The sequence below is a fragment of the Rosa rugosa genome, chromosome 3, assembly GCF_958449725.1.
Source record: "Rosa rugosa chromosome 3, drRosRugo1.1, whole genome shotgun sequence".
Lineage (NCBI taxonomy): Eukaryota > Viridiplantae > Streptophyta > Magnoliopsida > Rosales > Rosaceae > Rosa > Rosa rugosa.
Genome location: NC_084822.1, coordinates 38,842,120 through 38,855,961, shown reverse-complemented (window position 1 = coordinate 38,855,961; position 13,842 = coordinate 38,842,120). Strand labels below are relative to the sequence as shown.

The 13,842-nt window shown below is 39.6% G+C and overlaps 1 protein-coding gene across 1 annotated transcript; it reads right to left on the bottom strand.

The window, feature by feature from the left end:
- Positions 1 to 3,300: 3,300 nt before the first annotated feature.
- On the bottom strand, positions 3,301 to 3,761 carry LOC133736162 (protein RALF-like 10). Its single transcript, XM_062163602.1, has one exon. It carries the CDS (start codon positions 3,746 to 3,748, stop codon positions 3,506 to 3,508), a length of 243 nt encoding a protein of 80 aa, XP_062019586.1. The 5' UTR covers positions 3,749 to 3,761; the 3' UTR covers positions 3,301 to 3,505.
- Positions 3,762 to 13,842: the final 10,081 nt, after the last annotated feature.

The window sequence follows — 13,842 nt, the reverse complement described above, 5'->3', positions numbered from 1 at the left end:
TAGTCAGCTTCTTTGTAATACTCTCTCTGATATACTCAATATTTTTGTTTTCCAACTAGTCAGCTTTTTTGTAATACTCTCTCTTTCTAATAGACTCTTAAATAAAGTTGATAGGGTGTAATTAATAAACTATATTGACCTAATTCTCTCGAATTATTGTTAAAGAAATTAAATATTAATTGGAATATGAAATCAAGTTTTGCATCAAATCAGGCTCTTCAATTAAACCACAATCAATGTTCTAGGGAGAGAACCACTGCAACTGACCTAGTGGTTCTTGCCTAGTTGGGTGTGCTCCCCAACCTAGGTTCGAACCCCGAAGCTGTCAAAGTGGCTAGGCACTGTGCTGCAATGCACAGTTGGAGCATTTCACATGCGCCGAAGGGGTTTATCTTAGGCCTAGAAAGCCTTTGGGTTCCCCTTGACAAAGTCAAAAAAAAATGTTCTCGGGAGAGAGAGACAGAGACTCCTCGATCTTTCGCTCTATAATTTCATCTCGCTCTGAGTGGCCACTATTGAGAGTCGACAACGGCAAGTCTCAGTCTCTTGTGGCTCCGTCCATCGCTTTAGTGGCTCTATCTATAGTTTTGAGGATTCCGCCTACCTTGGTAGCCCTTGTTTCATTTTGTTTTCGATCTTCTTGTTTTTTGCTCCATTATGGTTTGGATTTGTTTCTATCAAGCCTCGGAATCTTGCATGGCAAGCCTTCTCAGAGCTTAAACTCCTCTTTCATCAACATTCTTAGGTGGCTTCCTAGGATGGATTCTCGAAACCACACATCTACACATTCTTATGCTTGCAGTAATATGGAGGTTCTTACACCTTTCTCTGGTCCCATGGTAGGTTTCCAATGATTGTAGCTTTGTTTACCGATTTGCGGGGGTGAGAGTCTGCGTTGATTTGTGTATAGGAGGTTTGCAATCGGTGTTTGAATTTGCTTGTTGTAGGTAATATAGGGGCTTTTTGTCGTGATCACTATTAGATATGGGTCGAATTTTACCATCGGAGTAAGCTTTACATGCTGTTTCGATGATGAGATAACAGTGGCAATAGTCTTCTTTTCTAAATTGTTGTTTGGTCAACAATAAGGTTTGTTCTTATATGGGCTTGTTTTTTGGTTGAATAGATTAGGTTGTTGGGCTTGCTAGGTTATTTCTTTTGTATTTTGGGTCATGTACCTTTTTTTGTTTTTTTTTTGAATAAATGATGATTTCATTGATACTAGTCTACAATCACATGCTCTGCATGTGTATGAAAAATTTTCGTTGTTAAAAAAAAAAAGTGGGTAGTTATTGCAAAAGAAATAGATTCAGTGGTAGTTATTGCAAAGAGAAAATAGTGGGGGTTGTGGAAGCATTTCTTTTTAATTTTCTTAATAAAAATCTATTTTATAATTGTCTTATTTATCCTTGTGATTTAATTTATTCTCAAAGTTTTTTAATCTTTTAGGGTTAAATCTGTCAAAATTTTCAGTTTTGGCTAACAAAGTATTTTCTCTTAATAATAGTATAGATAAACTCATGCCAAGAAGGCCATTACATACCCTCCTGATGCCTTGCTATGGACAGATCAAAGAATCATGGTGAAGACCATAGTGGTACATAGGGATAGACCAACTATATTCGAACTGAGCGCTCACTTATTTAAAGCAAGTCTGTAACTATGAAAATTTAATACATAGTTTATAGGCGTACCAAAAAAAAAAAAAAAAAACTTCTCCTTGCCCTTAGAACTAGGGCCAGGAGGTTTACAAGGATAAGTTAAAGTGTTAGACTGAATATATTGTCAGCAGCAGTCCTCTTGATTTTAGGCAATCTCTAACAGAATACTTATTTTAAAAAAAATTGAAATTTAACTAATTTTATGCTAAGTTTGATCTCCAGCAGACTAGTTAAACAAAAGGTAAATTAACTTTAGCTAAAAGACCTAGCTATATTTAGATAGAGAGGAGAGAGAATTTAACTAGAAGTTAAATTTAACTTGGGATTTAGGTATTTTGCTGGAGCATAACTCAATATTTAACTAACTATATTTCAGTTTTAGCTACTTTTAGCTATGAAGATAGCTATCACTGTTGGAGATGCTTTAAAGGGTATGGTAAAGAATTTATCAAAAAAAAAAAAGGGTATGGTAAAGAAAGCTCTCCCTAGCTTCCCCTTCTTTAATTGCCGCATAGCAGTCTGCGTTAACCCAAATTCAAGAGCCCAACGCATAAAGGGCTCCTCCAAAATTTGATCTCCACAAGTTGAATCGTTGTAAACCACCTTGGGGAAAAGCATCTACGTCCTCTGGGCTCCAAAAGCCCTCAAGAATCACAGGCTATGGTGGCCGGAATCTCCAGTTCCGACGAAGGCGATTTGCAGCTCCGCCGCGGCCTCTTTCAGTCGATGTAGCTCCTTCCACAGCTCGAATCTTGCTTCAATTCTTCCACAGACTTCTAGAGGAGGATGAGGCGAAGAGAATCCACTTGGAATCATGTCCTATGGTGGCCGGACGGCGGAGAACTCAGCCGGCGAAGGGAGAGGGGCGACGCGGCTTGGGGAGAGAAGAGAGAGAAACTATTTCCAAAAAGGAAAATTCTGATATTTTCCGGAAATTTTCCTATTTAACCAAAATGAAAACTTTTTCCAATGGCCACAGGCCCAAATAGTAGCCACACAATAGACGTATGGGGCCCTAAACATCTAATCCCAAAAACAGTTTTCAACCCAGCTAGAGATCCAAGAGGCAACCCTAGTTACACTGTTGGTAGCCACCGCCCAATCATCAGCCACGATGACGACGATGTTGATGCCTTTGAAGTCACAAAGAAGAGAGGAGGTTTGGAGGTCCAAAAGCTACCTCCACCCTCGCTTTCTTCTCCATATCTAGCTTGTCCCTACCTTTGTGGGATTTAATGAATTCTCATTATTTTGTAAAAAAAAAAATAAAGAAAAAAAAATAAAACCATAATCATAGTTTCCTCTGTAGCTCTCTCTAAGAGCTCTGTTTAGGTATGTACATTTCAACTGAATGTGTGTATTTTATGTGTTAAATTCCTTCATATAAACATTGTTTAATATTTTACATTTTGGTTGATATCCAACACGTACATCTTCCGAAAACGTAATAGATCACAAAACTAGTATTAGATCAATCTGATAATCTTTAAATGGCAAAGTGGCAGCTTTTATGTACTTGGCGAAGTCTAACAAATTTTCAACCCAGAGAATGCAAAGCTAATAGCAAGAATTCAATCAGACAAAGAAAGAATCAAACATACCAACAAATACTTGTAAGATCACATACTACAATCAGCACCAACTGTACATATATATATAGGAAACAAACAAAGAAGTATATAGATTAAGGACATTCCCTTACTCACAAGACTCAAAACTATTACTTATTCATAACTTCTTTCCATCCCTCAAATACCTACAGCACTGAGGTCAGTTTATTGAAATGCGTCGACCTTAATCAATATAACTTAGCACACTCTTAGATAAAAAATTTATAGTCACCATCACTGTGGATCTGATCGACAACGGGTAACTTTTGAGCAACCGCGGCTATAAGGATTAGCAGGCTTTGGCTCACCGTTGTTGTTATTAGGATGACAACCCGGGTGCGGTCCACCTGGTCTTTGGCAAGGATCAAGAACTCCAGGGTCAATAAATTTGTTATTTGCTGTGACTCCATGGTTCAACGCCACCATGTGAATGATGAGCACACAGAGGATCAAGGATTTCATGTTTGATAGCCCCATGATCTTGGCTATAACGTACACAAGTCTATCGTATTCACTTAATGCTATTAGAGACTACGAGCCATTGGTTATTTATATAGAGTTTTGGCTACGGTTTCAAGTTTGAATTGTGGTTAGAAATTTGGGTTTGTTTTGCGGTTAATTTGTTATCTCTTCATGGTTCATTAATTTGGAAATTTATGACTAGATCTAGTCATAAATAATAGATCTAGAATATTTTCTTAATTTAGCAAAAGTACACTATTAAATAATAGAAATTTTGGGATTTACTAAATTCATATAGTAAAAAGCCTGTAATAAACTAACTGCATAAAACATTACTTTGTAATGTTATGCTTGCAACAGTTACGCAATTTAAAAAAAAATATAAAATAAAAATAATTACAGACTGGAAATTTGCATAAAGAAATTGTATACAAATTAACAAGAGTAACCATGAGTCGTTACATGAGAAACAAATTGCAAAATAGTAAAAGGTCATAGGTTTTACTAGGCAATGAGTATTTTCTAGAGGGTTGTTTAGTTTGCATACTCCTTTAATTTTGAATAGTAAACTGTTTAGTACCCTGTGGTATGGACCCAACATCGATTCAGTCCCTCGACTTTCAATTTCATCAAAAACACCCCCGCAATATCATCTTCTCGTCCAATAGGTCTCTCCGTCAGGCAACCGTCAATTTCAGACGTTAACTCGCTGACGTGGCGTTCCAACTCAACAAAAGTAGGGCCTACATGGAAGTCAAATTCCCAAAATGACCCTGGCTCTTTAATATCTTATTCTGATTCCCTTCCCCGAGATCTACTCTCCCTTCTTTTCTTCTCTTCTTCTTCGTTTCTGTTGAAGCTCGGAGACGGCCGCTCAGCCCACCTCCGCCGCTCCCCATCGACAGTCCGCAACGCTACCTCGTCTGCAAAGCCACCCAAATCATCCTCGTCTGCTCTGCCTCCAATCCTCAAATCCCTAAACGCCGAACGCCAACCTCGCCCTCCCGATCATCCTCTAGCCGCCACTCCCCTTCCCTCCCCGCCACGTCACCCCTCTCCGACACCCACTACCGCGACCTCATCTTCCCTACCTTTCGCAAAACCCCCTCAGCTTTCTGCACCCGTGACTCTTCCTCCCACCGCTTCCACCCTGTGATTTCTGACCCGGACCTCTTCGTCAGCGTCCTCGCGCAGATTCTGGTCGAGGCCCAGCTGGAGGTTAAAAGGTCCGATTTTGTCTTTTGTGTCATTCTCGAGATTTTGGCCCACAATGATATGATTAGGTCTGCGTATTGGGTGATGGAGAGAGTGATTAGTGTAGATATGCATCATGGGATTGTGGATGTTTTGATTCATGAGTATGTTTACGCAAAGGTCTCGATTAAACTGCTTGATCTCTTGTTGTAGGTGTGTGCGAAGAAATTTTTAGTGGAGGAATACTTGTCAAATTTTCGATAAGATGATAAGGAATGGGTTGTTGCCGGATGTGAATAACTGTAATAGGCTTCTAAGGCTGCTTAGGGATAGGAACCTTGCAAGTAGAGCTAAAGAGGGGAAGTGAAGCAGGCACTTAACCTTGTGTCAGAGATGCAGAAGGTGGGGTGCTTTCCAAATGATGTGACCTACAATGTGTTGATCAATGGGTTGTCGAAGGAAGGGAAACTGGAGTAGGCCGAGGGACTATTGCAAGATATGTTGAAGTTGGGATTAAGGGTATTGCAAGAGAGGACTGCTTGCGGAGGCATTGAATCTCGGGGAAGGGAGTCAGAATAAGATACTAAATAGCCAGGGTCATTTTGGGAATTTGACTTCCATGTGGGCCCCACTTTTGCTGAGTTGGGACGTCACGTCAGCAAGTTAACGTCTGAAATTGACGGTTGCCTAACGGAGGGACCTATTGGATGTGAAGATGATATTGCAGGGGTGTTTTTGATGAAATTGAAAGTCGAGGGACTGAATCGATGTTGGATCCATACCACATGGTACTAAACAGTATTTAGCCCAAATTGATATCATTAAGATCAATAGCCGGCATTCAGCCAATGGCTAGAGTTCTAGCTGCACTTACAAAAAGATAGCAGGCAATAAAATCCAGAAACCCAAATCTACGCTAAGCAAACTCATTACAAGTCAATGATAAGCTCGCTATAATTAGCGAACTTATAAACAAACAACCTCTATGTATTCTAGGGCAAAATCATTCACTAGCCTCCCATTAGAAAATCACGCAATTGTGGTACCAAAAGAAAGCCACTTCCTAGCCAACAAATAGGAGCAGCTCCTTATCTATAAGTCGCTTGAAATACACCAATCATATCCAAGATAATTACCAACTCTCCAAGAAGTCATGATCTGAATAGATTGGCACTTGAAGAACATAGGTATGCCCCAACATGCCCACGTAGGTCTAAAACTCTTGAGCCGGGTCTGCCCAAGTCACTAAGTAACAAGTGAGGGTGGCAAGGCACCCTCCTTGATAGCCCATGAACTAGGCCCAAGTAGCCCAAGCTCATAATCAGACTCAGAACCCCAGGCCTAACTCTAAGCCCAAGAAACCCCTTTGAGTAACATCACTGCCGCTGCAATTCTGGCGGCTGTCTTCTTCAGAGGATCATAGCTGCCCTTCTGTATCCAAGTAAACTGGACGTCCACATCAAAAGCAACGTCGCCATTAGAAGCCGCACCGCTATCAGAAGCCACGCTGCCTTCACAAAACACCATCAGTTCGTTACTTGCATCCAGATCCCGTCTGTCTCCCCACAAAACCACCGACCTAGCTTGTGATACTAGGGGTGGGTTCGCGAAACCGAAAACCGAAAAAAACCGCACCGATACCCGAAAAAAACCGCACCTAACAAAACCGCACCAAAAAGCGAAAAACCGCACCGCACCGAATCTGGTCGGTTCGGTTTTCGGTTTCAGCCCGGCCGAAACCGAACCGAATCGAAAACCGAGTAGCCTAAAAACGACGTCGTTTTGTATATGCATTATGCGGAAACCCTAAAAACCTAATAGCCTCAATCCGCCTCTCTCAGTCTCAGTATCGACCCTCTCTCTCAGTCTCTCAGTCCCGAAGACCCGAACGCGTTTCGAACTCAGCCCCGACCCCTGACCTAATAGCCTCAATCCGCCTCTCTCAGTCCCAGTATCGACCCTCTCCCTCTCTCTCTGACCCCTGTTAGGCTAACAGCCTCTCTCTCTCGTCACTCGCTGAGTTGCTGCCCGACATTTCCCTTCTCTGCACTTTGGGGCACAATCTCTGCACTTTGGGGCTCGCCGCTACCTCCTGCCAGAACCACTGTCCGCCGTCGCTACTCAGTTTCGAAGATGTGAAGCCTCACGTACTCATCCGCTTTCCTTCTTCAGTCTCTGAAAGGTAAGATCAGATCCAGAGTTCTAGGTTCCAGCTCCGTCTGCAATTTGATTTACAACGATCTGAGATGATGTTAAAAATCTTTGTGTGTGTGTAGCTGCTGGAGCTCCAACCGTCTGCCGCCAATCAATTTCGAAGCAAAGCTCTGGTCGTCGTCTCCCTCGCACCTTCGCCGGAACCGAAGCTTGGAATTGAGTATTTTAGTTTCAGGTACACCTCTTTGATAACCGAAGCTTGCTCTCTGTCTCTTATGGATTCTTGTTTGTTGATTCTTTTTTATTGAATTTGTTTCTTGAAGTTGTGGTGGTTTGTTTCAACATGCAAGTCATTATGCTTATACCTTTGACAAATTTGGGATATGGGTTTCAGGTACTCTGCATTTGTTTTGGCCGAGTAGTTCTAGACTTGAGATTGCTGAAAATGAAGAGGCAAATGGAGAAATCTAAGTCATGTGGTACAAGTTCTGCCTCAGCCCCGAAGAATAAATCATCTTCATCATCTCAGGTAGCATTTTTTTGTTTAAAATCTGTAATCTGTTTGCTGATGTGGTGTGCTTTGAAGTTGTACCTTAAATTATTTGAGATATAGAATATCATGATTTCGTCCTTGCTTACATGTCCAACTTGGAACTGATTGTATAATTCTGTATGCTTCGGTTGTATGATTAATTCAACTTTCTTCCAAGTTTTTTTCTGTTACTTTAAATTGAAATGCTCTTGGATATTCTACTTTTACTAATTGGACAAGAGACTAATTGGACCACTGTTACCGACTTACCGACACGAATAGTTCTTGATTTGTTTCTATATTTGTACATTAATTTCCAAATTCTGTGGGTGGCACTTAAAAACTGCAGTTTCTGTTTTGCTCTTAAAAACTGCAGTTTCTGTTTTTTGTTAATTATTCCAGTTTCCTGTATTTTGTTTTTGTTTGCAGTATGAGTTTTGTGCTTAAAAACTGCAGTTTCTGTTTTTTGTCTCTTATTACAGTTTCTGTATTTTGTTTATGTTTGCAGTTTCTGTTTTTTTTTTTGTTATTGCAGTTTCTGTTTTTTGTTTCTTATTGCTGTTTCTGTTCTGTTTTGCATATCAACACTAGTGTTGGTGAATCTACAACACCAATACCTCCCCACGAAGGAACTTCTACTGCAACTCCGGAAGTTCAAGGAACTCAAGGAAGTCAAGCAACCGAGCTTGAAGATGATGGAAGTGTGGAAAGCATCCTTGAGGAATTGAAACGGAAAGAAAGGTCAGATATTTGGAATCATTTTGAGAGGGATGTGGTGGATGGTAGAATTAAGGGTAAATGTAATTATTGTGGAAAAGATTACTATGCCGATCCTAGGAAGAATGGTACAACCTCCCTTAATAATCATACGGACAAGTGTCTAAAGTATCCCCCTAATATTGAGATGATGAAAGCTAAAAGGCAAAAGATTTTCTCTTTTAAAAAACAAACTACTGAGTTGTGTACTGTAGAATGCACTCAAGAAGAGCTATCTATGTTATGTGTGGAGTACATTATATTAGATGAGCTACCATTTTCTCATGTGGAAGGAGAGGGGTTTAGACGTTTTATGGGTAGAGCTCTTCCTTATTGGAGAATTCCTCCCCGTAAGACAATAGCAAAGGATATCCTTAAGCTTTATTTGGGGGAAAAGAAAAAATTGATGGATCAATTGAGTAGATATAGGTTGTCTCTTACAACCAATACTTGGACTTCTATTCAAAACATTAATTATATGGTCCTCACTGCACATTTTATTGATGATAATTGGGTGTTGCATAAGAGAATTTAAAATTTTTGTGTGATTCCAAGTCATAAGGGAGAGGCTATAGCTAAGCTATTAGAGGATTGTTTGTTGGAATGGGGTATAGAGAAGATTCTCACAGTCACCGTTAATAATGCTTCGTCAAATGATGTTGCATTGAAGGAGTTGAGTAGGAGGATAGGTGATTGGGGTGTCCCTAATGCACTTTTGCATGGAGGGAAGAATTTGCAAATGAGGTGTGTCGCCCATATTCTTAACTTGATTGTCAATGATGGGTTGAGTGTGATGAAGATATTCATTGGTGCCATTCGCAATGCGGTGAGGTATGTTAGATCCTCCCCACAAAGGCTTGATTTTTTTAAGGGATGTGTTGAAAGGGTGAAACTAGAGTGCAAAAGGCTTGTGATTTTGGATGTCCCTACTAGGTGGAATTCCACATTCTTGATGTTGGAACGGGCTTTGACCTTCCAAAAAGCTTTTGATAGAATGGTGGAAGAAGATGCGGGTAATTTTTGGGCATGGCTCCAAGGTGACAAGGGTGAAAAGCCAAAAGAATGGCCACCTATGAGTGTTGATTGGCAATATGGGGAGCAATTTGTGGATTTCTTGAGACCATTTTATGAAATCACTTTGAATGTATGTTGTTCTAATTCTCCTATCGTTCATAGTACTTTTGGTGATATACTCTCTATTTATGGTCTCTTGCAAGAACAAAAGAATCCATGTTTGTCTGAGATTGCATCACCCATGCAAGACAAGTTTCTCAAGTATTGGGGTAGCTTTGATAAGTTGAATCACTATTTATTCATTGCTATTGTTCTTGATCCACGTCATAAACTTGAGAAAGTTATTGACTATTTTGAGATTCTTGATGATGGGGATATGGATGAAAAGGTGGAAGCTAACACAAAGAGTGTGAAGGTGGAAGCTATCACAGTGATACACCACATGAACCTCGCCGCCCTCGCCTTGGGCTCGGCACAGCAATCTCAGTGCCGTGCACGACCCTCAATCTCGGTGTCAATCACCGCTACTCACCTCCAATGACAGCGCTGCTAAAACGCGACTAGGGAGTAAAGTAAGAAAACCCTAGCAGAGTGTTTTCTTTTTTGCTTTAGAGTGCATATGTACTCCTTTAATTTGAATAAACTACTTAATGAATATGGTCATTTCATCCGTTGTGAATATATTTTTCTAAGAACCTCACCATTTATAGTTAGTACTATTCACTTGGGTGACTAAGAAATTCATTGTCACCTAATATTTGATTTAATTTCAATCATTGACATTAATGAGTGTTTAATTAATCTCAATTTCTAAACCCTCAATGGTGAGGAGAGATTCCAACTTGGAAACTTCTATATCAACAATTTATTAGAGAAATATCTTATGTACTAGACCAAATAATGCTAAATAAAATGACATAGGTGATCATAAACTACTCAGGCACACCAGGTGAACAAATATTTAATCATAATTTACTGTAATGAACTGTATTTTGCTAATAGACTCTTAAATTATGTTTATAATATATAATAAACCATTTAACTGATACTCTTAAATATTAATTGGAAATCTAGTTTTGTTGAATAAACCTATATCCAATCAGGCTTTTTAGGCCTCTTCATTTAGCCCGTAGGGCCGAAGCCCGACCCGGCCCTACCCTTTCTCAAATAGGGTAGGGTAAGGGTTATGCAGATGAAGCCCGGCCCGTTTGAGCCCGTTAGGACCAAACCCAGCCCAGCCCTTTAAGCTCGCCCAATTAGGCCCTAATAATTTTCTATTTTTTCTATTTTTTAAATATGTTTCTCTTTAGTCTATAACATACAACTTATCTGTTTTTTGTAATTGATTTCCTAAGCTTTATTTTCTTTAATTTTTGTTTCCTTTGTTAAACAACAATTAATTTTGAGAGATTTAGAGAGATAGTTAATTGAATATAACCATCTTAACTAATATTTATAAATGTTGTAACTTATAGTTAATTCCAATATATATTAAATATGATCAACAAAAAACAATGAATCTTGTATTACCTATATAACCATTGAGCCACATTTTGAGATAAAATATAAAAATAACATATTTCTTTTTGTTAAACAAATTAAGGCCCTTTTAGGCCCATTTCGGAACGCCGGCCCGACCCGGCCCTAGTGGCTCGGGCCTTTCGGGCGGGTAAGGGTTATCATATTTAAGCCCTGACCCGACCCTATCCGGCCCTAAATTTTGTTGACTTTGACTAGGCCTGGCCCGGCCGGACCCTAAGCCCTAAAATTTAGGGTAGGGCCAGGCTAGGATGACCCCTAAGGCTTTTAAGTGCTTCAGCTAGTCAAACTAGACATGTACAGAAGATTAGAGGGACCTCCACTACCTATTGCCAAGATCCTAAGTAAAGAATGAGGATTTCAAAGCACCCTCTGTATAGGCCCAGCTGACAAACTGGTCAAGCCAAAAGAGCCCACAATCTCCTTGTAGTACGTTCCTAGAGCAAAGCCCAAAAGCCCAAGCCCATAGATAGGAAAGGGAGACGCAGCCCATTACCACCACTACCACATCAGGAGGTCTTCCTCCCCAGCAAAGTATCGCTGGCGACGAAAACCTAGAAACCAAGACATCCCAAGTCCAAAAAAGTATATGCCTAGTCATTGAAATCAAACAGAGAATCCAAAAGTTTTAATATACCTCTGGAATATTTCCAATCAGCATCACCAAAACAATTGATCCTGCAACCAAAACCGACTTTGTGAAAATGAAACCTACAAAGCAGAAACACAAAGCTTTAATATGCTTTAAAGGCCAGAAAATGCATGACAAGCCACAGCCCTAAGAATACTGCATTCAGTATAAAACAAAACAAAATAAAATAAAATAAACAATGCAATGCAATTACAGGCTCCTTCAACAGATGCTTTGCATCTAGTTCTGATCAGTAAAGTATTCTCCTACCAATTATGTTACTGACTTAGAAATCCTTGAGAATTACTGCTTAAACTTGTTTCATCATATTTGACATAATATTTTTATATGATTTAAGAAGGAAATGATGAAAGTTATAATAAGTTTAACCATAAAAAAAGGGTCTTTCTAAATAGACCCAACAAAAATCTAAACACACCCAACATTCACTTTTTATCCGTACCTTTTCAAGTCTACCCCTATATTTCAACGCACCCAGCATCCCAGCACCCAACATTCTCTAACTCCGCATCAGATTTCGCCGTCGACCTTATCGTACGACAGTCCCATATGAAGGAAAATAGGGGACTTTTCAAAAGACGCTCTTCGCTGCTTTGTCCTCAGGCCTGTACTTCAATAGCATCTGGAACAGGCTTGTAGCAAGGTTTTTGTCAAGGGTCTTGGTGAACTGATTCAAAGCTGGAGGAAACTTCAACCTCTGCTTGAGGATCATTTTCTTCCTCTGAATCTGAACAGCCTTGGAATTTAATGAATTGGGTCAAATCTCTCTTGGGAGGTAACTCCTTTCCGATCCCAAATTGATTCAGCCGCTTCTTGAACAGTGGGTTCACTGATTAACTATGCTATTGTTTGAATCCTAGCCTCCATATATGTATATTATTGCTTTATCCTTTCTTCTGAACTAGTTGTAAAGGTTTCATTTGGAGTTTGCCCGCTAACTAAAATGTATGATTGGAACTATTAAATGAACTGAAAACATGAATCACAGACCTGCGAGGTATGATTGCATCATTTGCATGCATAAGACAAGAAAGTTGATTAGTTCCCGTGCAGCCTTGCTACCTAACATGGGTTTGCTATCTATATTTATCGCTAATGTTGAAGATTGCAAACGGGGTAGAAGTGGAAGCAGAAAGCCACATCAATGCTGAGTGTGTTTAGAAGAGTCTTTTAAATCAGGAACTTGGGCTCCAGGGTTGGGTTGTTTCTGGGCCCAAAGCAATTGGGTGTCCAGATCAAAAGTGGGTTGTCTTTGGGCCCCAAGCAGAACTCAGTTATTGGGCTTCTCTTCTCCATGGATTTGGATTTGGGACCCAGGAGGTTTGCTAGATGATCTGATTCTTGTTACGGTTGTTACTCCTTTGGGCGTGCGACTTTTAATTTCGGGTAGATTGATCCTCTCTACATTCTATAATGAGTTTCAGTATAATCACTTTGTGAGTACCACAATTGCGTGTCTTGGCGAGCAGTGTGTTGAAAGCGGGGACGAGTTTAGAGTTGATTGGTCTGCCGATTTCTTGCATCCCAAATTACAAATTCTGATGGTTTGATTTACAAATCTCAAGGTGGTGACAATAGTTCTATTGTTGATAATTATCTTGAGGTGACTGAAGATTTACCTTCAGCTTTTGCTAGTTTCTCTATAAGTGTTTTAGAGCAGTGTTTTATCGTATAAGGACAAATTGTTGGTGTAGTACATCATCTGTGTTGTTCTAGCTTAGCTCTAAGGTTTATCACAGCTCCTAAAATTATAGGGGATGTCATTTGGAACGATTGTAATCGTTAACTGATTCAATGAACTCAATTTTATTTTTTTTCAAAAAGAAGGAAATGATGAAACTGTTATTGCTTATACATTAAGTAAGACATTGTATATATATCACCAGCAGATAGAAAATTTGGGCAGAACGTACAGCCCTATTTTCATCTTCAGTACCCTCTAGGCCTCATCCATCAGTAGGATATGGAGAGTATACTAACCCAAATAAAACAAGAATTAAAGTATAAATGTAACTCAATCAAATTGCAAATGATCAGTACAATAACAAATAATTATGAAAAATGAAAGAGAAGACTTAGGCCCCGTTTGGGATTGCTTCGCTTTTAAAAAAAATCAGCTTTTGTTCAAAATTTTAAATTTTATTGTGTTTGGTAAATAAATAAAAAGCAGCTTTAATTGAAAGTTATAGGTCACTGGCAGCAGATTTTAGAAGCAGCCCAGAGGTTGCTTTTAGAAGCTGCTGTGGATCAAAACACACTCTGCAGTTA